The 26,263-nt window shown below is 38.4% G+C and overlaps 1 protein-coding gene across 1 annotated transcript in view; it reads left to right on the top strand.

The window, feature by feature from the left end:
* The window catches only part of syn2b (synapsin IIb), a 137,309-nt gene that overhangs the window by 61,959 nt on the left and 49,087 nt on the right, over positions 1–26,263 (top strand). Inside the window, exons 2-5 of the mRNA XM_036559342.1 lie at positions 10,888–10,945; positions 17,814–17,905; positions 25,129–25,285; positions 26,173–26,262. Coding sequence (XP_036415235.1) covers positions 10,888–10,945; positions 17,814–17,905; positions 25,129–25,285; positions 26,173–26,262 — 397 coding nt within the window. The remainder of the gene's footprint in view (positions 1–10,887; positions 10,946–17,813; positions 17,906–25,128; positions 25,286–26,172; position 26,263) is intronic.

The following is a 26,263-nucleotide window of genomic DNA, read 5'->3' as shown; positions in this document are numbered from 1 at the left end:
CTGTCAAAGCGGGATCTTAGAAGGAAGGACTTAGAGGTATCTGTCTGCTCTTGAATGTTCAAATCCTTATGGAATAAAACAGCTCACAGCAGTTTCTCTGATTTTGTGAAGTGAACAGGCAGGTGGAGGTATTCCCAAACCAAAGAGAGAACATTTAGAACCATTTATGGTGTGATTTGACATTCCACTTAATTGGCCACCATTGTGGTCTTATTGTATGTTCACTGATACACATTGCATATGTATTGAAAAAACATACGTGACACTTAGAAATTTGACTTTTTTCCTTTTTTGCAGTAAAATAAAGCTTTGCTGATCGTTCTAACACAGTTTTAACAAACGCTGGAGTTAATGTAGAACTGCTAATTCACACTTTAGCCCACATAGAGTGCTGGTCACCATAGCAATGCAGATAACAATGTTGCCTAGCTAGTAGCTAACGAAAAGGCAAAGAGAAATATTTTAGGGCGAATATTGATAATTTGGAGACGAATGGACTTATTTGCATTTATAATCACTCCAGCTGGTTTCCTGATATGTTTAATCTGCAGCAAGAAACTGTCAAACAAGTGGTGAAGCTGAAGTCAGATTCTCGTTCGCCAGCTTCTCATTTGAATTTTCCGGTTCCACCTTAAATGGTGCAGCAGTTACATTCTTGTGCTTCAGGCACCATTTAAGGTGGAACTGGGAAAATTCGAACAAGAACCTGGCGAATGAGAAACTGCCTCATAAAAAGTCAAACGTTGAGAGACATTTTACAAGAATATTCTACTCTTTTGGAAACGTTTCCTGTCAGAGATGTGAGAAAAGCAGCTACAGCTGAGCTAAAGCCTAAAGCAGAGCAAAGTCTTTGTTTTTGTTTATGTTTTTTAGCCTATACTAGCACATTAGCACATACTGAGACATTTTTACAGTCAAGATGGTAAAATAGACATAAAATGTTGTGGCTTCCAATGTAGTTTGATTTTTGTTGAAAGGACAAAATGCTCTTCCTAACATTTGGGTTGCGACCCCTGGCCATGGCGAAAAGGTCATTTTCTTTTTCAGAATTTGAAATACCAAAAAAAAATTAACATTAAATGTATATCGAAGGTAGGGGGTGCCTTTGAAACACTGCAACTGCTTAAAAGCAGATGGATGAGGGTGGGCTGTGTCAAATCTGTGGCTGCGCTAGCAGTCAGGATTTCTTCATTGCAGAGGAGGGGATTCCCAGTGGTTGCTTGGTGTATTTGCATAAGGCATAATGGATATTGTAGTGACAAAACGTTGATGGAAAATACAAAAAGAATACAAACTTGTGAATTCTGACAAAGGCTGAGGGAGGCAGTGCTGCTCCAGAAAGTGTTATGTAACTTGACAAATAACATATTAAATATTAATTTTAGGGCCTTTAATCAGATGAACTGCTGCTATTAATGACCGTATTACTAGTAGATCAACTACTAGTAGGTGAGGTTAGACCTTTTTGCAAAATAGCTACTATTTATTTATCTAAGTAAGTGAAAACATCTTAACTCTAACCAGTATATCTAAAATTTCTCATTGTGAGGCTTTTGCAAGAATATTATAAGATTATTTAATCTATTTCTGTATATTTATACTTGTTTCAAGTAATTTTATCTAGTAAAAGTATTGTAGTCCATTGGCCAATCATTTGTTTTTTGAGAAATAATGGAGATAATTTCAATAAATAATATTTGAAACAATTATAAATTATCTGCTAATGGAATAAGACACCTTCACTAGATAAATGGCTTAATACATGTATTATGTATGTAATATGTATAAATATGCATAAATGTCAAGAAATAGGTGAAATAATCTGATAATATCCTTACAGCAGTCTTGCAATGTGAAATATTAGGTATGTTGGCTAGATTTCAGATGTTTTCACTTGCTTATATATCTTTTTTTTTTGCAGTTTAATGACCTTGAACTGACCATGTGAATGCTCCATTTGAGCATTCGTTTATTTTCACTCAGAAATCATCACCTGTTCAATCTTTTAAATGCCACGTTACTGTTACCACAGCATGCTAGACAAAACGTGGGGTTCCAACAGTGACCCTCATTTTCAATGCAGCTAAGCATTTACAGCGTAAAGTGACTGAAAAAGAAATTAAAACGAGATTCAAACAGGTTAAACTAAAATGAACGGAACTACATGAACAAATTAACAGTAAAATGTCGGTGGACATGGTTGGAATTTATGTGCGGGATATGTACAGGTTATATACATTGATAGCAGGGCCATTTCTTAACACCTGGGGACCCTGAGTGACATTTTACTTGAGCCCCCACCGAATTCAGTCACATTGTTATGTATGCAAAATTTAAAAAAACACTTTAATTCAGTTTTTATACAGAGATAAAAAAATATAATAAAAAAATCATTCTAAGGGAAATTTGATAAAGCAATATTTATCTAGATGCAGTTATACACGATAGATTCAGTAATACAATCAGTAAGTTGAAATTAAAACCAAAAAAGTACATATACAAATAAAACAATGCATTTATCCTACATCTATCCCTCCACCATTAATGCACTTTTACAAAGACGTTTTAGGCCAAAACCTTCTCAGAACTTTTGTAAAACAATGTCTCAGGCATCAGACAGTGAATTCATAACCGACAACTGACTATAATACAGGATTAGGGTTTAATGTAATAACTTGTGTGAGGGAGCTTTTAGAGGTGGACGACTGGTTCCTATCACCACTGCTGTTAACAATTCTGACTGTTTCTCTAGAACACAGCATTTCACACCAAACCACTCTGAATGACTTTCTTTACATGTTAACCATATCATTATTCAGAAACTTTGAAAAATCAGTGAAATTCCCCTTTAAAATATAGAGTTATTGATGTTTTAGAAGCAGAGTCATGATGTCTTATATGAAGGAACAGTCCTGATCGATAGGACAGTGAAAGTTCCTTGGTTTTGGTGTCATAAAAGCAGGTAGCCTAGGTTACCAAGTGAAAGAGAAAATATCGTTTGTGAGATAAGGCCAAAGATCCCAGCTGATATCCACAGATTGCTGTGTCATTTCTCATGCTGGGCAGTTAAACACTGAATACACTTTGAGCATTTCTCATAATTTGAGGTAAATTGCTGCTAACACACACACACACACACACTTCCAAAAGCCTGAGGAAGTAATTCATGAGTGAAAAGAGCTGCTAGCGAGACTAGCGAGCACCACACAGTCAGACCATTTCATAGTGTGAAGTGAATGAAGGCCTAGTGCTGAAGAAAATATATTAAACTGAGTCAAGTTGACAAAAGTTAGTCACTCTTATATCCATCAAGGCCTGTAGCAGGGTCATAGCAACGTCTAGCCATGTCCAGACATTTGTTTAAGGCTATGCAGGGCAGAAACACAACAGGACCCACACAGACCCAGTACTGATAAAGCTTATAAGTCCTTAAACAAGCCAAACAAGTCATTTTCAACAAAAAACCTAACCATTTTTTATTGAAGTACCGTTTTACCATCTTGGCTGTAAATATGTTTCAATAGGTGCTAATGTCCTAGAATAGGCTGAAAGACTTACTTTGCTCTGCTTTAAGCTTTAGCTCAGCTATAGCAGCTTTTCTCACATCTCTGGCAGGAAACTTTTCCTCAAAAGGTAAAATAGTTTCTTGTAAAATGTCTCCAACGTTTTACGAAGCTCAGCTTGTCAATCGCCAGCTTCTTCGTTGAATTTTTCTGTTCCACCTTAAATGATGCCTGAGGCACCAGAATGTAGCTAACTATGTAGCTAACTGTTTCACCATTAAAGGTGGAATGTGAAAAACCTCGCAACTTTTTAGTGTTTGGCAGTTTCTCGTTGCAGATTAAACATATCAAGAAAACAGTTAATGTGATTATAAATGCATTATCAATGTTCGTCTTAAGTCTTTCTCTTTGCTTTTTCATTAGCTACTAACTAGGCAAGACTGTTGTCTAAGTTGCTATGGTGACCAGCAGTCTGCATGCCAAGCTTCAGGGTTAAAGGGTGAATTAGCAGTTCTACATTAACTGTTTAAAACCATTTGTTGTTAAAACTGTGTTGAACGGCCAGCAGAGCTTTATTTTACTGCAAAGGAGGATCATTTTATTTTTACCTAACTATCTAATTCTGCCGTGGAGCCGCACCAGGACAGTAAAAGAGTCACATATTGCTGACCCCCGGCCTAAACTGAGCACACTACACTACACTAGATTATAATTTATTTGCAGTGTAAAATGTGCTGGATGTATGTGTGCTGAGTCTAGATCATGTAGGTAAATTACAGCAGTTCTGCTGAATCTACAGTGCTGTAAAGAAAGTAGTCACTCAGCACGGCAGCGTTTTCTTACTTCCAGCAAGTCGGAGATTGTTTTTCTCAGGTTTCTCACGCCTGTCTCCTCTGTAGACCTAATGAACCTGAGGTGTTTTCATGACGTTGCCCAACTCGCTGTGCTTTGCTTCTGAGAGACAGGCTGAGGGCAGCAGGGTCTGAGCTGAAAGCTTCACTGGGCAGCAGAGTTGCCTTTCAGCGTCAGTGCTGACTGCACTGGAAACACAGGATTAGATTATTGCTGCCCGGCATCGCAGCGTGATATTGAACTTTCTTCATCAGACTGTTTGTCGGGGGCCGATGTGTGTGCAGCAGAGGCAGTGAGATTGATCCTGAGTAATAAGGACCAACAACTTCAAACTCAGTGTTTATTACTGATGGATGGGGGGGGGCATCTGTATCAGTCTGTCTGTCTGCCGTCTGCCAAGTGGTTTGTTTGTGTGTCTGTAGTCCACATAGATTAGCTGCTGTATCCTCCTCTACAGCTGGCTGAGTCCTAATGAAGCAGATTGGTTGATTATGTAACTCCCTGATGGGCTCATATAGGTGCTCTATACATGAACAGGACATTTTATCTGTGTTACACAATCTCAGTGAATTGCAGGACTATTTGCTTAGTATTTCAGTAAATTTATCAGAAAATAATGTGATATTTGCTGAAGTATGGACATAAAAAATGTGGAGGAGACTGGGACAGAAACATTTAGTTTTTTTGCTAAAAACAAGTTAAAACATTTGAGCATGAGAAATATACTTTGTGTGCAAACAGCCGACACATTTCTGCTAAAAATGCAATGCAAACTTTGTTTCCAGCACTTAGCATGCAGGAACTTTTCAGTTTTTCAGCGGCAGGAGTGCAAATGCAATTTTATGAATCAACACAATTAATTCAGCACAATTCTTTGCTGTTTGAACATAAATGTTTATTCATATATTCATCGAAATAAATAGAAAAAGTCAAATTTTGAATTCATATGGGAGAAAATGGAGTTTGCTCATTTTTTACCCTGGGAGGCTGAGTTTAACACTGTTAAAACTACCTCCACCATGTGGAGGCTGTACTTTAGACTGGTTAGCTCTTACTGTGAGTTGTTTGTATGATTAAAGATAGAGATTAAAATAATACAGGAGTGATCTTTTGACATATATGCATTCAAAGCACTTATGATGAAAATAATGGTGTAAAAACATCATCTGGGCAAATCTGGAGAAATATCGGTCTGATTTCTTCAAAAAAAAAAATAGCAGATGGCATTTCTATGGGAATATAAAAAGATGACCAGAAGAATTCACAAAAAACTGCAAAACAAAGGAAAGTATGTGTTACATGTTTGTCTTATTAGCTTCAAATGCTGTCGTAAGTAGCATTCAATCCCGTGTAAATAAGTGAAATTCCACCTTAGTTAGCTTGGTGCTAACGTTGCATACTTTTGCCTGTAGATACGCTAGCAAAAATTAGCATTATTCTAAGGATAGAAATTGTATAAAACAAAGGCTTAGAAAAGAGCATTATATTATGAAAGATGACATTGTGCTCTTCAGAAAACAAAAAAAAATACATTTGATTCTGATGCACATCTGAAAGAAAAAGACGTTTAAAAATTGGCTAAAATCAAGGCAAATCTATGGAGAACACTTACTTCCACAGAGTATATGGTTTATTTAGCTTGCCTCCCAGCATGATCAAAACCAGCATCCAAAACACAACATATGCTGGTTTTGCTGTTGACCAGCTAAACTGGTCTATGCCCTTTTTTTTTAGTAGGGGTCCCTCTTCAGTAGCCGTTATCAGACTTTATCATAATGCTGTTTAAAATGTGCCCAGTGTGGTTTTGAATGAGTAAACCAGCTTTGCTTTCCCTGATAGAAAAACCAGCAGAGAGCAGCATGGCTGGTCCAGCATATGCTGTGTTTCGGATGCTGGTATGATGCCATGTTGGGTGACCAGCTAAACCAGCACCAGACCAGCATAAACCAGCTTAGACCAGTAAGGAATTCATTCACCACTGTATCTTAATAACCATTTGTCACTTGGTTTTCTAACATCCAAACCGCCAACCTAAGAAATGAGAAATTCTGGAAAAGAGGATGGTGTTAATACTGCCAGCAGGCTTAATTTAATTAGTCTGTTCAAGTCACAGGTGCCTTTTGCCTTTGTGCAGCCAAGAATGAAATCTGGCTAATTGTTGCACCACCTTAGTGTTGGACACTGAACATCTTGCTTGAGCTGCATATGAAACATTGAGGCAGTTCTAGCAGCGAAGCTTAGTCTGCAAGTGAGCAGCAAGTTTTCATTTCTTAAGCCATGATTAGAGTTTCACTCTAATTAGTGCGCTTCAGGGTAGGAATAACTCGAAATAGCTTTTTCCAGTGTACAATATGGTGTTTTTGTAAAATTATATTAGTGAATATTAGTTCAAGCACTTGTTCAAGACCACATATCTGCACAGTAATACACAAGACTGTCACAAGCACTGTCACGTTCTAGCACAAGGTTTTCATAATTCTCTTTTCTCAATGCTGTTCTATGCAGTACCATTGGGATATGCTAACGCTTGAGCTAACACTGTTCAGAGCTAACTGTCTCCTGAGGTGACTGTGTGTTTGGGGGAATCTGTTCATCTTTTAATTTCTTCCTCATCCTCACTGCTTTCTCTTCTGTACCACAGTGTGGCTAAACTGGCAGGCAGTTTCAACTCCTGGATAAACTTCGACTTTCTTTGTTTGTCTTTGATATCAGTTAGCATAGCTTTATGTACCTAGCTAATATTAGCACTTATTGACCATGTATGTGTGCAGTGAGACATTCACACAAAATGTATTTCAAAGATACTGGCATACAAATTAGTTTCAAAAGGCTTTGTTTACAAACAGTGAAGTGCATTAGACAAGAATGTCGTAGCTTTTTATAGCTAATGTTAAAGCCTCTGCCTGGAGGCTCACTAGGACACCATACATGTTTCCTTCTTATGACTACGCAACTGAATTAACGCATGTGAATCTTTAACAAACCTACATTGCTAATGTAGCATGCTAACAAAGCAGTGGTGACCTACATGGCTTTGTTAGCAGTGCTAGCCTATTTTATTAATGTTAGCACCACAGATATACATACCTGGATGCCACGTTGGGTCCAGTCAGGCACGTCAACAGCTCCGCCATTTTAGGGCAGTCAACATCGCTGCTGGACTGCATTTAGTACCGTCACAGAGCGGTAATTTAAGTAAGATACTGTCCAAAATTACACTATTTCAAGAATATTACACTCAGAAAGTGGGATAGGATTATATAACGGAGGGAGCGCAGCGATCCACGCTCTTGTTTGGGTGATGTGTATTGTTTGTGTGATGTTTATGTGTAAATATGGCTAAACGTTAGTGAAGCACAGAGAACCTGTTTTTGTGATTGTTTTTCCTTTGGTTTTATGTTAATCTTATTTCATTTAATAGTCTATTCAGGAGATCCTAACTTCATGTAGTAGTTATTTATTTACAATGATGGTTGATGCTTTGTAGCTCGGTAAGTTATACCGTTAGCACCTTCTTACACGAAACTGAAGATATCTTATTTGCCAGATTCTTGTTCGAATTTTCCCGTTCCACCTTAAATGGTGCAGCTCCAGGCACCAGAAATTACTGCTGCAACATTTAAGGTGGAACGGGAAGACTCGAACAAGAAGCTGACGAATAGGAAGTTGCGTTCTGCTTCGTCCTTCTTACTGTGTTTTGGGAGTTATTTTATTTTTATATGTGTTAAGATTAGAAGTGATTCACACACTGATGGATTTGCTGATTATGTTTCTACCCGCGCTAAACTTTTTTTAAAGTCAGGTGCAGACTGGTCTGCTGGTCCGGACGGCTAATTAGCACCATCAGTTTTTAAAGATATAAAAGCTACTGAGAGCAGTCCGTACAACCTAGATTGATTAATCTATGTCTGAGGATTATAACAAAATAAATTTGGTGAAAATCGGTTGAGTATTTAGGAAGTTGTGGCTGATTTAATCCTGAGACTCATCATCTCTCAATACAAGTGAATTTGTTCATAAGCCGATCTTGACCGCTCCAACATGGCGGACGCGCAGACATATCGCCTCAGATAGAGAACAACAGGCAACTCGGCATCTGGGTATGTATATCTGTGGTTAGCACTGTCAACTATACATTAAGGCTACTGTAACTAACTAGGCACTGTTTTCAAGCTAATGAGTGAGCCTCAAGGTTTTTCCTTCCTTTGATAAAGTAACTGAATTCACATAATGGATCTTTGTTAATTGCTTAAAAACTAAATTTAATGGCCAATCATGTTGCAGACACCAGAATGCCTGCTTGTATGTACGTGCAGGCTCCTGGACTAGAGTAACCTTTCATAACTAAACTCATTCAGACAACCTGCACTGTACAGACTGGTGTTTTCCTGCACCTGGGGCACATCATTAGCTCATGATCAAGTCCTTCTTGAACTGTTAGAGCAGCAAGATGAAACAGTGTAGTGCAGATGTGGCCTCCTTAGCTGGACCTGTTCTAGTAGAAAGGAGGGGTGAGCAATATGGCTAAAACATTATTATACATAAAGACATTTTCATTATACATGATATGAATGGTGCTATTTAGTTTGACTGAGGTTTTATAAGCTGGAATACAATGCATTAGTAGACGTATGTTTAAAAAATTACATTGTTTTTATTCAAAGTTTCATACATGCACAAAAGAAAATATATTTCCATGTATTTTCCAAAATTACATATATCATATATTACATATATTTAATCTATATATGTGCAAATATGTCAACATATTGATATGTCTGAAAATAATGGCATGTTTAAATGTAAAAAAATGGCACAATGAAATATATTTGTTGATACATTTGTATACTTTACATATTGCACATATATTGTGTGTATATTCTTAATATGCGCACAATATATATATATATATATATATATATATATATATATATATATATATTTATTTATTTTGTGCGCATATTAAGAATATACTCCTTCTGTATGGATTCACATATGCAGCACTCAATCCAGTTAGGCAGGACTATTTATCTATCTCTTTTAATGAAACATGCAGCTGGCCAGTGTTTTTTAAATACTCATGGTATCCACAATATGCTCTTAAAATGTATTGTGGCGTAATTGATCGTAATAATGATCTTATTGCCATATCGCCTGCCCCAATGGAAAGTTATACATTGTTTGATTTTATAGCTTTAGTATGTGTTCATATTTCAGTGTTTTTTTTTCTTTTTGTTTTCCCAGGATGGAGTCTGTTTCATTCAAATAGCCTGAACATCTTAATGTATGTCTTTTAAGGCCTATGGGAGTAGTTACCGGCCCCCTATGTCAGGTCCTTTACTCATGGAGATGTTTCAACAGGTTTCCATCAGATGGCAGCATTGCACATCCAGACGTTGGCCTTGGCCTTGCACCTGTTATTAGACAGCTGCAAATGTCCATTCACGTCTCAAAGGGGGCTTGTTTTCAGGCAGCACACCGATTATCAACACATCTCCAGTCTCTAAAGAGCGTGACATGAATCTCCCCCATGCTTGTGGTGTAATATAGGCTGGTTTTATCATGCAGTGTGATCTTATGTGAGTTTTCCTTCTTGCCCTCTCTAATGCTTTGTTTTTCTGTTGTTATTGCTCGTCCTTGTTTTTCTGAACTGATAATACCTCGCTGTGTTCCCTCAGCAGGGCAAGTCGACTCATATTCTCCCTGCATCGCATCTGACTTTAGCTGCAAAAATGATACAAAGGCAGAGAGACACGCACAGCAACAAGCACTGCAATTTCAGTTCTAGTTACATGAGCAGCCCATTGTGAAAGCAACAGCAGGACATTATTCAGCAGCAGTCAAAATACAATTAGCTCATTCAAATATTAATACTTGTTTAATGTATTTTATTGTTGCAGTTTGAACTACACACCCAAAAATGATGGTTCTTCAAGGGTTTTTTAGTAACAAAAATGGTTCTATATGGAGCCATGAATACTCAAAGAACCCTCTGCATGATTAAAGGGTACTTTGTCTCCAAGTCAGTTAAAAGCCAAAAATACATTTTCAACTCTTACTTTGAATGAGTTCAGTTAAGTCATCTATATATATATTATATGCGTTTAGTTTACCTTTTTTTTTTGGTTAGAACAAGCATATACACTCTCAGAAAGGTGTGAAACTATCACTGGGGCAGTACCCCTCTTGTCACTGGGGTGGTACCCTCAAGGGTACATCTCAGTACTTTTAGTCAGGGAACATAATTGTACCATAATCCATTAAAATGATATTTTCTAAGTTGTATTGACTCCACCCCCCGTCTCGTCTCCAGGCTTTTTATTTTATTGATCTGTTTTAAAACATTAGGTTATGAAAAACTTTTAGGTAAGCAACTGGACCTTAAAACCACTGTTGTACCTTTGAGGGAATGTTTACAATGTTTGTACCTTGATGGACGAAAAATGTACCTGCACAGCACCTTTTTTTCCTAACAGTGCAGTCGGGACTGAGACAACACTTTTAACATGATTGTTTGTCTTTTTCTTGCCAGGGCCAAGCTGTTCCGTGGCAAGAAGGTCCAAGGAGAGTACGACATCCGAGTGGAGCAGGTATGTTGTTTAACCAGAGCCAGTTGAAGGGGATTCTGGCCACTTCTCATTTCTCTCATTATATAATGCTACAAGTCTTAAATGAATGGGGGTGAAGAGGGCTTTTTGTGTTCTGAGTGCTGATTGGTAAGCATTGCTGCTATTGAGTGCTGATTGGTTAGTATTACTGCAGTTGAGTGCTGATTGGTTGGCATTAGTGCTGCTGAGGGCTGATTGGTTAGCATTGCTACTTTTGACTATTGTGAGCCGATTAGCAAGTCCTATAACTGGAATTCGGAGGCACTCATAGCAGTGTTGAAATATTCTATGTTGTTCTTAAAAATGATTGCATTATATATATATATATATATATATATAAAGCATTTACAAACTATGGTTTTGCACAAAAGCTCTATACTGACCCATTCTTTTTGGACTTGTTTGGGAGCCTCCCTCAGCGTTTGACAAACGCAGAAAGCATTACTGAGTTGCAGTTCTCCTCACTACACGTTCTCTATCAGAATTGACAGTCAGGAGTGAACGACTAAACAAGATGGCGCTCTTTATCGGGTCTTTGGTTGGGTTTAGAATCAGGAATCTCACTTTAGCTTTATTATCTCTATAGCAGATGCAGTGATGTGCTCGCTTAAAGCATTTTGCCACTCCAGTTTCTGTGCGACACTAAATTTTGCTGCAGCAGCAGAATGAAAAGTCAAATTGAGTTAATAAGCAGGGCAGAGATTGCCTTTGTGAATTATCAAGTGGGTGACGTGCTGAATTATAATAGCGGCCGTGGCAAATTTCATTCTCTCCCGGCTGTAGAGATGTGTAATTTGGCCTGCGAGAACCGCAGAACCCTCATGGGTCTGTTTAACACCAGTCTGCGTACTCATAGAGGTGATGACTCACGGGTTTCTGTGTGTGTACTAGCGTAGGCCCTGATGTCTACAGAGCGTGTTGAGTTCCCTCTGAGGTGCACAGTCATATAGGGCAGCTCTAACCTACAGCTCCTCTAAAATCAGAGTAATGTGCTTACACAGAACTGCATGTTTCATCTCAGGTACAAGGCCTTACAGCGATAGTTCAGCAACAAATCAAAACCCAACTTCACCCAAATAGTCAGACAGACAAAATTAGTACATGATTATAGATAACAGTGTCATACAGTATCAGAAACCACATAAGCAAGTCTATTAGAGATTACATAAAGGGCCACTATCATGGATAAAACAAAGCTTCCTCACTTTTTGATTTTGATATAGTATTTTAAACTTTGTAAAAAAAAAAAGTTACATCCAGTCCCCAGTCTACAAAAGCTTTGGGAACTGAACCTTTTTTTACGTACTGTGAAAAACAAAATTGTTTAATTAATGATGAAAAGAGATGGTCTAAAATTATTAAAGGACAATATCCCGTTCCAGGCCGTTTGGAATTGTGTTTGTGATGTCACAAAAACCAGCATATTTACATATCTCCAACCATTCAGTAATTTAGCTCCACCCATTCACACCGATGTTGCAAGGAGTGTTTTAAGGCCTATTTGGACTTGATTAGTTTTCCATGGGGATGTGGGGAAATGACTTCTGTAACGTTTATGAGCGATTCACAGAGATGACAGAGATGGAGCAGCTACTCGATTTATGTGCTGCCTTCACTCCAGAAAAGAGCAGAAAATATGTTAAAACATTTAATTTACCGTTAATTCGTTTGCACTAACCATTTACCTTTCTGTGTGCGTATGCCTACTTAGCATCGCCATTAGTTTGGGAACAATGGGGCTTCATATTCGCCAGCTTCTTGTTCAAATTTCCTCGTTCCACCTTAAACGGTGGACTTCAAACTCAACTTCAGCTTCGTCAGAGAACACAAGTAAACACTTCTTCGAGTGTCTCCATACTTAAATAACTCCCTTTCCACAGAATATGTTTTTCCGACATGTCAATTCGCACAGGATTAAAAGAACCTGGGTTTTTTTTATGCCTCATTTTATAGAAGGTAAAAGGCGCCAGAATCTTCACTGATGCGGGAGTGCGCAGTTAGTAAAAATGACTGACATGGCACATTCGGACGGGACTAAAATCAATGGCGGTGATAATTACATTACTCCTCATGTAAAACTAATCCCGTCCAAATAGGGCTTTAGCCTGCTTTCTGAATGAGATGCAATACAGGACAACCAATAAGAACAGAGATCAATTACATGTATCAGTCTTAAAGCCAGAGTAACAAAAAACTGGCTGGTTAATTCTTAGGAAATTTCTATTGTTTCTGGTATTGAAAACCACACAAACAGCATAGTGTACCTAATATAATATACATATATGGGCAGTGTAATGATGTAGAGTTTAGAGAGCTCCTCCATAGGCCCAGTAAAAAAAACAGAAGAAGAAGCAAAGCACCACATTTGATTTCTTGCCAAACTATCACTTTGGCAGTGCGGTGCAGTGCAGAATATCACCGCTGTCAAACCTAGTGGTAAGTGTCAAATCTTTGTCGTGGTGTGCTCAGTCTTTCTGTACCAATGCTACTCATCTCATTGTGGTGTTACTGATGTTGACTGGAACTGAGCCATCATTTACATCCTTTCGTGGCATTATTCATATGGGGAGCGACACAAGGGATTTCTGATGTAAAGTGAAACTTTCATACTGAATCACGTTTAATAATATGAATGCAGATCAAAGCATAAGATTCTAGAAGATTCAGACAGCACAGTTTTGTGGTGGTTAGAATACAGTCACAGATGACTGTGTTGCATTTTCCAACTCTAGCTTTTTACTGGAACCCACTGGATCTACCGGCACTCATTTCAGTTATAGGTAAGCCATACGAAGATATGTTATCATTATCGTGATAAATTCCATCAAAGTATGATTGTCCAAGAATATTGTGGGATTTAATCCAGTTTATCAATTAATATAATCCAATCATTCACTTTGTTCTTCCCCCATGATGCTTTGAGTGACTTATAGATAAAAGCTTAAGCCGGCATTATTTTAAATGCTAATAACATCCTAACATAATAGAAATGTGGGAATGAATGAAAATGTAAATAACCATTATTGTTCGGATGCTTGTGTGTCGAAGTTTTAATCGTTCTTTCAACAGAAACCAGAACCTGAGAGAAATGCTTTTAATAGAGGATTGTATTAGCTAAGAATTACTGACGCTAATAAAGTCATTTCATTTTAACTTTTCCATTTTGTTCGCACTTTATTTTTTTGATATGTACATATGTTAATGTAAGCTATACCTTAAATACACACCATCGCATTGATGGTTTAAATAAAAAAGTGACAAAAAATTTTGAGCTGACATTAAAATCAAATTGGGCGCCAAGCTAACCCCACTAGCTTGGAGCTAGATTGGATTTTGATTACTTATGGCTTATAAAGTTGTTTGGCCAGAGTAAATGGCATTTTAAGCTCATAACAGACATGCAAGTGACATATTCTTTACTTTGTATGTCTTAGTTTTTCAGTAACCCCTTTTGTGGAGGCTTGAACTTGAAGTCTGTCTTTTATTATTGGTGCCTTAGCTTGTTAGCCACTTAGCCTTCCGTTCAGCTTTTCAGCCTACGCTAGTACAGGCAGAATACATTCAGTGAGTGTAAGCCAGTTAAAAAGAGCCTGTTAGCAGCAACCAGTGGTGTTCAATCTGGCTGCATTTTATGGGCATGGATTCCTTAACAGATTTCTGCTCGTCACATTTCTTGTTTTTGCCACACTTTCAGCTTCACTCAGCTGTAGTGCATGCTGTCCCAGAATGGTTTAGAGACATTTTAATGGACCGTAAATTGATAAATTAAACAGTAAGCCCACTTTCTTTGACTTTACAATAGTAATAAGTGTCCCAAATATCTCAAAGTAGCAGATAGCTAATCAGCTAACAAGCTAACGCTCAGTCTTCACAGGAGTAACTGAAAAACTGAGACATACCAAGTAAAGAATGTTACTTGGAAACCTGTTCTAAGCTTTAAATGTCCGTATTTAAACCCGAGCTGACCGCAAAACCCAATACAGTAACCCTGCTAGCTTGGCTCTAACATACCATGGACCATAACATTTGAGGACCATTGTTGTAGTGGTTGAAAATGAAAAAACGTAAGCGAGTCTATACATTTACATTAGACGTTGCTATGTAATGCCATTACTTTTTAGTTTTCTGCCTGTTCCCGACACTCAGTGTATGAAAAAATGAAGTGAAAAAGTTGAAAAGAAATAACTTTATTAGCGTGAGTTAATCGGTGTAGGCTATAAATAGGGACTTCTGACTAAAGCATTTCTCTTGAGCAGGTTAGCGTTTCTGTTGACAGATCGCTTACAGACATGGCCACCCAAGCATTCATGGGCCCGACAATGAAGATGATTCATATTTTTAGGTATTCATATATATGTTAGGATGTTATTAGCATTTAACGTATTGTCTGTTTATGCCATTGACAGAAGAGCTGCTGCCCACAAGTCACTCAAAGCATCATGGGGTGCAGGAATAAGGTGGATAGTAACTTTATGAACTGCATTGTAACAAGTAGTTGATTGGTTAGCTGACCATTATGATGTCATCTTATTTTAATTTAATGAGTTTTAAACAGGCATTTTTAAAATATACATTAGCTACTATTGTTCTAGTGGTGCATTTTGTTCACTTAAACTTAAAAATCATGATACATATCCTGTATCATGTATTGTGAACGTGTCTTTTCATCCAGCTTATTGTTCAGTGCTTCCAACTAGATTGATCTCATACTCTATATAGACAAAAGTATTGGAACACCTCCTAATTATTGCGTTCAAGTGTTTCAGTCACACCCATTGCTAACAGGTGGATATAAAGCACATACCCTTGCAGTCTCAATATACAAACACTGGCAGTGAAATGAGTCGTACTGATGAGCTCAGTGACTTTAAACAGAGCACTGTCATAGATTGTCATGGGGGGCAGGTGTAGAGCACCCACCACTGGACTCTGGAGCAGTGGAAACGCATTCTGTGGAATGATGAATCACACTTCTCTATCTGGCAGTCTGATGGACGAGTCTGGGTTTGGCGAATGCCAGGAGAACGATACCTGCCTGACTGCATTGTGCCAAATGTAAAGTTTGGTGGAGGAGGGATAATGTTATGGGGTTGTTTTTCAGGGGTTGGTCAGGCTCCTTACTGAAGGGAAGTTGGTCAGGCTCCTTAGTTTCAGTGAAGGGAAATCTTAATGTTTCAGCATACCAAGACATTTTGGAGAACTGTACGCTTCCAACTTTGTGGAAACAGTTTGGGGAACAACCTTTTCTCTTCCAGCATGACTGAGCCCCAGTGCACAAAGCAAGGTCTATAAAGGCATGGCTGGGTAAGTTTGGTGTGGAAGAACTTAACCGGCCCTCACAGAGCCCTGACCTCAACCCCATCAAACACCTTTGGGATGAACTAGAACAGAGCTTGTGAGCCAGGCCCTCTCGTCCAACATCAGTGTCTAACCTCACAAATGCTCTTCTGGATAAATGGGCAAAAATTCCAAAATCTTGTAGAAAGCTTGCCAGAAGAGTGGAAGCTGTTACAGCTGCAAACGGGGGACCAACTCCATATTAATGCCTATAAATTTTAAATGGGATGCCATAAAAGCTCCTGTAGTGTGATGTGTAGGTGTCCCAATACTTTTGTCCATATAGTCTATCATGGCCTGTACCTGGACTAAAACAACTGTCTAAACCACTTCCCAAGTCATTGATTGTAATTATAAAGTTGTGTGGTTAAAGTAAATGCCAGGTTATGCAGATGTCGCCCCCCTTCCCCCAGGCAAGACCACTCCACAATGATCGAGCATCCGCTGCCACTATCGACCGCCTGAGACATCATAATTATCTCAAACCACACAGACAGGACAGACTCGTTCAGTTACAGCACAAATTATATGTCTGTGCTTCACTGTGTCTTCCGCAGCGGAGCGCTGGAAAATAGCACGGGCTAATGAAACACGCTGAAAGAAGAGTCAGACCACTGCTCACTCCCACAGTAACACACCCCTCAAAATGTTCTGTAACTGTTACCCAAGCTTCTATTAAAAGTGACTAAACCCCAGTCACCATGTTTTGCAAACTTTTATGGGGAAAAGCTGATATATCAAACATGTGGTTGATGGAATTACATGTTGTGGGCTGTGAGTAATAACAAGCTCATAAATGTAGCTGTGGATGGTCCTGTGGCGTGCCCAGTCTGTGCATGTGGTGAAAATGACCATTGAGATTGAAATGATATGAGTGCTCAAGTGGTGGACAGTATCTTTGTCTTTAACCCCATAAATTCCCAGGCTTGCTACATCGTAAGGCCTCCTATTCCTATTACATGGAGAACAATGCAAGCCATTCTTACAGAGGAATTCCACTGATTTATCAAGATGTCTGCATAATTAAATGGCTAAGATGTAAACAAAGTCATTCAGAGTGGTTTGGTGTGAAATGCTCTGCTCTAGAGAAACCTACAAAGTTAGAATTGTTCACAGTGGTGGTGATAGGAACCAGACGTCCACCTCTAAAAGCTACATCTCAAAATTCACTGGTAAAAGAAAAGATGCATGCAGGGTGCTGTGGCAAAGTAGTCATGGAAGAAAATTGTTTTTTAAAGAATTATTAGTATTTTGTCAACATTAATTTTACATATAAACTCTCAGAAGACACATGTAGGTTCACTTATGTTTTTGGAGAGTAAATAAAATGGCTACATTTGTGATGTTGACATTTCGACCCATTTTGACTACTCATGACTAGTCAGTTACTGGGCCTGTGTTGACCCGTGACACTGAGTGTTGCTGGTGTGAGTGGGTGTATGACATAAGAATATGCTTATAATTTGCTTTGAAGTACTGAATGTACTAATTGTCTGTGTTTACTATATTTCAGGCTGAATTCTCTGAAATCAACCTCGTGTCACACGCCAATGGAACCTGCAGTGTGGACATGCAGGTGATCAGGAATGGGACCAAAGTCGTCCGGTAGGTTACACTGAAGCCAACATTACAGCAGAGAAACACTGTCTTAAACTTAATTTAGGTCAGTGGTTTTCAAACTGTGGTACATGTACAACTGGTGGTCCGCAAAACACCCAGAGATATTGTAACATGGATATTTGTTGATAGTTAAACAGGTTCGAGTAGAATGTGCTTTTAGTCATGTTCACATCTTTTCCATAGCAACATCTGTACATTTGACAGCAATCAAACAAATACTTAAGATTTATTTTGAAGATTCATTTTTGTATCATAATAGGGACTTGTTTTCATCATAACTGTTTTTGATTACTGAGTTGTGTATGTGTAAAAGGGGTTGCACAACTTAAGTTTTTTTTAAGTCAACAGTTATGTGATGAAAGTTAAATTGATGTCGACTAATCACTGATGACGTCATTAATAATAGGAGAAGGGAATGGTCTGCAACAAGCGCCTTTAAAAATCCAACTTTACGGACCCCAGAATCTTGCAAATTTGTATCCAACTTAGCTGCACCGTATGTGGCCTTGCCAAGACGCTCACCTGTGGCGGAGGTCGTGAGAGCCAGAGAAGTTTACCTTGATTTAGGAATCTTATCTTATCTCAAGAAATCTTAACTTACTGGATCGAAGTCGACAATCAACTGTCATGCCTGTTACCTAGCAACCGACCATCCACGCACAGCTACAACATAAACATGTAATCAAAGCAATCAAGCTAGTTAGCCAGGCAGCACACATTCAGCTCTGTCTCCTCATTATTCACCACCATCACTGTGATATTTTATCATCAACATTAACACACGAAGGTAATAAGAGAGGACGATGGAGATCTGAGATTTTTAAAACACTGTTAGAAAAAGAACCTCATAAGTCAGAGCACAGTTTTCAATGTAGATAAATGTAGTGTCATTATCTTAGTTATAGTAAACTACACTGCATAAAATGATACATGGCTGGTTAAAATAGAAGTTAAGACTCCTCTAGGGTCTGTCTTGAAATTAGGACAGAATTTAAGAAATTTTGTCTAGTTAGGATGTTTTTTTTTGTAATATTGTTCTCTTATCTGGAGTTAATGGATAGGATTGTGAACTTAAGCACTGTTGTTCTGTAATGGCTTCTGTCCGAAATTCAGGCCTAACTTAAGAAGTTTCTGTAGTATGACTCACGGAACCCAAAATCACCAGGCTCCTCACCTGTTGTCTTTTCTGAGGTGGTCATGTTGTCAGTGTCATCATCACATGATCAGAAACTAGTTAAAGTGTCATAAAGCAGTAAAGTCAACTAGATCTGTGCGACCCCTAATGTATAAAAAATCACTTGTATATTATTTTAATCTCCTCTTGGTGGCTGTAATATAGCACCATTTTGAAGCATATAAACAGCTCACAGGGAGAGCTAGCCAGGCTAAAGTGCAGCCTCCACATGGGGGGGGTAGTTTAACACAGTGTTACAACTAAGCCTACCTAAATAAACCATGAATGAACTCAATATCCACCCATAACAAATTAAAGCTGTTAATTTTTTGGAAATTTTTTTCATAGATTCATTACAAAAACATGATGTAGGTGTCATGTAAATAAAGTATATTTCAGATTTATGGTGCTGATATTTGCTGTACTAGGCTGTGGTTAAAAATACATTTGCTATGATGGCTGCAGCATCTTTGGACTTATGATACTTATCTAGATGCATGCACTGTAATTTCATGTGTTTTTTGTTCATATAAAACAAGGTGGGAACCTACAGCATCTAAAGTGGGCTGTTAGAATAAAGTGTTGCTCACTTTTTGTAGGATGGCAGTAATGAGAAAAAAAAAAGAAGCTGAATCATTTCGTGCATTATATATTCTGAAGGAGTCAGACCCATCTGGCTTATATGAGATGCTGGTCATGCACATTTTCCGCAGGTAAAAATAGAGCCCTATTGACCATTTCAAGAGTCATGAGTAGCCCCTTCAATCATTAGCAATCACCAGTTCGACCTTGTGGTTGTCCATATATGCAAAGACAAAGTGATTTTCTGTCCCTCGGCCCTCTGGAAGAAGATCATCCAGTGTCCTGGAACATACTTGCACAGAGAGCACGAAAAGTGCAGGAACCTGAAATCGCATTAAACCACTGCAAATCAGCCAGGCTTTGATAGCAGTGTGTTGTGAACATGCAGTCTGAAAGGAGCCTGTTAAAGGGAAACTCCACCAATTTTTCAAAAATTCTACATAATTAAATGGTTAAGATGTAAACAGAGTCATTCAGAGTGGTTTGGTGTGAAATGCTCTGTTCTCCAGAAACTTACCGAGTCAGAATCGTTCATAGTGGTGGTGATAGGAACCAGACGTCCACCTCTAAAAGCTCCCTCCCAGAAAGTTAGTACAGGAAATGGTTATGAATACAATGCCTGATGTCTGAGACACTGATTTATGATAGTTTTGTGCTAAAGTTTTGGCTTAAAATGTATTTGAATCCATTTATTTTAAATCATTCATGGTGGAGGGGTACATGCAGGGGGATGTGAGGCAAAATTGTCCCCAAAGAAAGCTTATTTTTTTAGATTTATGAGTATTTTACCATCATCAATATTGCAGTGTTTACAGCTGCTCAGGAGAGAAGGGTCTGTCTTCAGGCTGCAGGACAGGGGCGGAATGTGTAGGGGCGGAGCCGCTCTGGCGGTTGACCAGTCAGAGCAGAGTGGGTGAGCTGACCATTCGTAGCACACTGGGCTCATTGTGAGGCGGGGCTTAAAGACACAGGAGAGTGAATAGAGATGTACGGTATGAGAAAAATAATGTGTTTATGGAGCATTGCTGAAAATCTATTCTAGTAGACTAGGAGAAAAATTATAAACATTGAAAATGAGCATAATAAATCTGCTTTAACAGGGCTAGGAATCCCTGGGGTTGTGTATATGTGTGTGTGAGCAGAGAGAGAAGAAACGTGAGCTGAATGTACTATGTGGCTGTGGCCGACAACAGCTGGTTAATAAAGCACCACTACTTGTGTGAAAGCAGTGTCTCTTTTAACAGCGGTGAGAGCTACAGTGTATTTAAGTTTTAATGTGCTGTTTTTTTTTTCTGTATATAATTTGCTATGTTGGCCGTAGCCTCTTTTCAGTGACACTGATCTTGATGCATATACTGCATTTTTAACCCCTTAGGAATCCAGGCTTATTACATAGTAAGGCTTATTATTCATTAACTACTGCTTTTCTTAGGTTATAGAGGTCCCATGGCTTGGTAAAGGGGTTAAATATTTATGTTGGAGAGCTTGTCTGGTGCACACAAAATAGAGCTATATTGAATTAATTGTGTTTTGTACCAATTTGCCAAACTAGCATCTCAATCTGTTACAGTCAATCTCACCTCTGAGGTAAATTCTTCATAAACGGCAAAAGCTGAAAAGTTTACATTTTCATTTGGAGCCGATGTGTAAGTTGCTTGCATAAAAAAAATTTTTGCTCCAATACTTTTAAAATTGTGCTAAGCCGCCCAGCTCTCCCCACCTTTATCTGTGAGAAAGTGGTCTGACAGGATCCAAAAAAACAGGCCGAAACTTTTACACGGTGCATTACGCAAATATGTAAGGGAGGATTTTCCCACAACCTGTGCAGGCATGTGTGCCATGTGGGCGTACACGTGTCCACGTGTGTGCGGGTGTGTGTGCAGAATCTCGCACGTCTTTTGTCATGCCCCTGAGTGTCAGAGTACCAAGGACTATGAATGGAAGTGCTGGGTCATCTTGTGGTCACATCTCTCAAAAAAAAAAACTCAGCCCTGCACTGTACATGAGTTAACTCCCTCAGCTGCAGACTCATTATACAGCTATGAATGTTAAGATGTAACATTTATGAAAAAGCGAAGTTTTATTACACACATCTGTAACCTAAGAACAGCTCAACCAGTTTGCACTGAAGTCCCTGTAGTTACTGAATTATAAGCCTTATAAAAGGCCTGGGATGTTAAGGGGTTAACTGAGTTGAATTGTGGACCCAATTGGGCACTTTCAGTCAAAATGGTTAAGGTTCTATATACTGTATTGTGCAAAATTTCCTGTCCATTGGCCATTAGCCCCTTTAACAAGCCATGTATATATAAAAGTATATATATATAATATATAAACATATATACATGTATATATAAAAGTATATCTTTATACTTTTATTGTTTATTCTATTTAAATATTGTTTGTATATTTCCTGCTGCTCTGTCTTCTGTGCTGCTGTAACACCGCAAATTTCCCCGTTGTGGGATTAATAAAGGATTATCTTATCTTATCTTCATTACACACTTCTATAATTTAGGAATAGCTCCATGAATTTGCATTGAAGCCCCTGTAGTTACTGAATAATAATAATATGAAATAAACCCAGAATGTTTGAAAGATGAATGTTTGACACTCTGAAAGATGGTTCCTCAAGGGTTCTTTAGTAAATAACTCTTAAAGAGCCACCTTTTTTATTGTACAAAGTTGCAAAAGCAGAAAAAAATATATTTAACAGAAGATTACAGAGAATCAGCTAAATATTGTATCAACTATCCATCCAATTTCTTTTCAAAAGCATCTGCAGGAATATTTTTCCAAACTTCCACAGTTCAGTCTTAGAAGTTGTTTGATCATTTTCTGAAGTAATCCAAACACATTCAGTGATGTTGAGGTCTGGACTCTGGGGTGGTCAGTCCATTGTTCAGCTTCTTTGTTTGATGTGTCTGTCTCCTTTTCTCAGTGAGGTTCTTCTTGACAGCTACACATCCTTTCAGACCCACAGCGCTGAGTTGTCTTCTCACAGTGGAAGGATGGACAGAAACACCTTTGGATGTTTTCAGTTCTGAAGCAGCTTGATTTTCTCCTCTCTCTCAAGATGAAAGCTTTAAGTGCTGTTTGTCTCATGGGGGCAGTTTTGGTATCTACCAGGTCTTCCAGGTGGTTGTTAGGAGGCACATTTTCTCTGTAGCTTTTAATCAGTTTTTGGGAACTGACAATCTTTCTTTAGAGTCAAAGTTGAGCAAATTAGACAAATACGGTTGTAACACAAAATAAAGCAGTTAATCGTTAAAATATTTTTGATGGTTTAAAAGCCATAATATAAACACATTTTGTTATTGACGGACGCTCAGGAACTCGCACTGCGTGCACACATACAAAAATAAACGCACAGTCGTCGTAGTGTTCTCCTCTCTTAGGCTTCCTATTAAGCTTCATTGAAATTCTGCGCGCGCAGAGACTTGGTGTTAATCAAACTGGGGCTAGTGTTTACTCTCACTCATCCACTCGCACAAAAGAAGAACCAACAGGAGCCATCTCATATCACCATCACTCTCTCACTGACCTGAGAAGACTTCCCTCGCTCTTTCTTTCTTTCTTTTTCTCACTCACTTTCTCTCTGCTCTCTCTGACACTCACTTAATCTCTCTCTCTCTCTCGCTCTCTCTCTCTCGCTCTCAGTGCCTTTTCATTTGCCCCTTTTCTCTCTCTCCGACTCCATGTCCCTCTTTTCTCCCTCTCCTCCTTTCTTCTGAATCAGTCTTGCGTCTTATATGGAGAAAATTTGCCCATTATGTGAAATGCTCCTCGACAATACGCTGAAAAAATAAAGGCCTTGAGGTGCAGCAGACGGCCTGCAGAACTTTAAATGTCAGAATCGTTTTTGGAGGCACCTTAATGCCACTATACCGGGCCTGTATGCCACATTTAGGAAATGTATGTAGCCCTGTTTAAAAGTGGAGATGCAGTGGATTCTAGACATTTTTATAGGCATGTGCTGTAAATATGTAGGTCTACATTAATATTCATGACTGTTCAGATCCTGTGATGAGAGTTATGAATGTATGACACTTGAATCATTTGGAATCCGTTGCTCTAAAGCTTTGCACAAACGTTAACCCTCTGATGTCTAGTTTCTGCACTGGTTTTGCTACGTTTACATGTAATTACATAATTGCAAACATAGTTACATAATAAATTACATTTAGATTTACATTTACATTAGGGCCTGACCAATATAAAACATTAGAACAGTGATGAGAAACAGTGCTATACTGACTGACATGATTGCCAGTTAGCAATAACGTTTGTCAAATATGATTCTCAGTTCTCAATTTTAAAAAATTTTAAAGTAAAATAAACTGCAGAACTCACAAAGTCCTACATAATGTGTATAGTATAGATTTCCACCATTCTTAGTATTTTTTGGTTTCTGTTAATTAGTAAAGTTTAGTAAATTAATCAGTAAATTCAAGTTGGCACTGAATTTAAGATGGCAGTGTATTTAAGATATCATTAAATTTAAAGTGGCAGTGTATTTAAGAAATCAGTCAATTTGAGCTGGAAGTGAATTTAAGGTGGCACTAAATTTAAGGTATCAGTAAATTTAGGGTGGCAGTGAATCTAAGGTGGCAATGTATTTAAGATATCAGTAAATGTAGGGCGGCATTGAATTTCAGGTGGCAGTGGATTTAAGGACGCAGTGTAAGGTAGCACTTAGCAACACATTACCATCGACCTTGGATTCCATAGCAACTGCCTAGCAACACTTTAGCAACCATCAACAGATCTTCTGCCATTAATTAATTAAAGTAATTAGCTGGCTTTTTCAAGCCAACTTAAAGTTTCTAGTTAGTATTTTGATTACTTTTCCGCTTTTTTGTTTGGTTGTTCATCACAACATAAAACAAGGCTTAAATACTAATATTTTATGGGTTGGAAATATTGATAAATCCATGGACATAATTTTGGTAGTATGAGTTTATTAGCCAAATGATATATCATATTTTGGGGGTAGATGATATTTACCGTATTTAGTTGTGTCCAGTTCCTCCTGCCAGCTAGAACTCCCGCTATCACATGATGCTACCAAGCTGGGAGGGTAAAGGCTAGAATGTGCTTCCTCCAAGGCATTTGAAGATCTACCACATCTTTTCAACCTGTCACTAAGGCAACCTCAATGAACATCTCAAATAGCTAACTGCTAATTCTGTTGTGTTAGCTAGCAGACGCTCACGCTGGTTAGGATCCCATCACAATGCTTAGTTGGTTGTGCTTCTTAGGAGACACTGTCAATCACAAACACTGTCCTACTTAAAGTTTAGAATCTGCACTTTCCACAGAATTTCTCTCTCGTTTCAGGGAGCTGTAAGTGAGAAACAATGTATATAAAATTAGGTAAGTGATTTCTCTGGGTTTCTCTAAAAACATGTCTCAGATATAATGCCAAACAGTACTGTTGTGTCTCCTGTAGGTCCTTCAAGCCTGACTTCGTGTTGGTCCGACAGCACGCGTTCAGCATGGCCCAGAACGAGGACTTCCGCAATATGATCATTGGATTGCAATACGCTGGAATTCCTAGCGTGAATTCGCTGGAGTCTATTTACAACCTCTGTGACAAGCCATGGGCGGTGAGTTCCCTCCCTGTGCTGATGCTGTTTGGATGGAAAAAGTCTCTGAAACCTCTCCACCCTTTGTTAAATTCAAATTAAAAGACTATAAAAGCTGTTTCCTCCCTATGTGACTGTTTAGCCCTGTTTTATGGAGATAATAACTTAGCTATCTAGAGAACTACTAAGTTGGCAAGCTATAGCTAGCTATGACATTACTAGTGGGTACTTCAAAAAAACCTCTTCAAACTTGAAAAGTAGGCTGTGATTGAAATTAGCTTGGCAATATTACTAAATTGTTTGCTCTTTTTTCTTCATAAGTGACAAATTGGTCTCCAAAATGGTGACTTTACAGGAGAAGGGAAGCGTTCTTACCTTTTGATGGAATTGAATGCAAGACTTAAATGGAGATTTTGGCCTAACAGTGACATTATACTCAATTTTTGTAAAATAACCTAGATTTTTATTTTGAAATACAGAATCTGTTTTTTTCATTTTCAGATATTTTCACCACACCATACATAATTAGCGCTAAATTTTATACAATCACTCAATTTCAACAAAATGTCAGAACTTCTTTTTGTTAGTTATTAGGTAAAAGACTGTAAACACTGAAAGAAGCTATCTACATCTGTCCAGATGGTCAAAGGCCAAAGCTGAAGGTTTGGCCAGTAGCAACATTTTGGCCAGCTGATTTATTGATCTGAGAAAAGCCAGTTAATTGAGATTAGTAGACTGCTTTGGAGACTTTTCCAATCAATATCTGCTTAGGGTAAATCATTATTTGGGTCCTGCTGACTTTCAGTCATATTGGCTGATTCGATTAGGCATTTAAGAAGCTGCTGTTGGCTTTGTATGTTTTAAATGTTCCCAGTATGTTCCACTAAAATGTGTTTTTGTTTCCTCAGTTTGCTCAACTGATAAGCACCTATAAGAAGCTGGGACCTGAGAAGTTCCCCCTTATTGAGCAAACGTTCTACCCAAACTACAGGGACATGG

The sequence above is a fragment of the Colossoma macropomum genome, unplaced genomic scaffold, assembly GCF_904425465.1.
Source record: "Colossoma macropomum unplaced genomic scaffold, Colossoma_macropomum, whole genome shotgun sequence".
NCBI lineage: Eukaryota > Metazoa > Chordata > Actinopteri > Characiformes > Serrasalmidae > Colossoma > Colossoma macropomum.
This window is presented reverse-complemented; position numbering and strand designations above follow the sequence as displayed.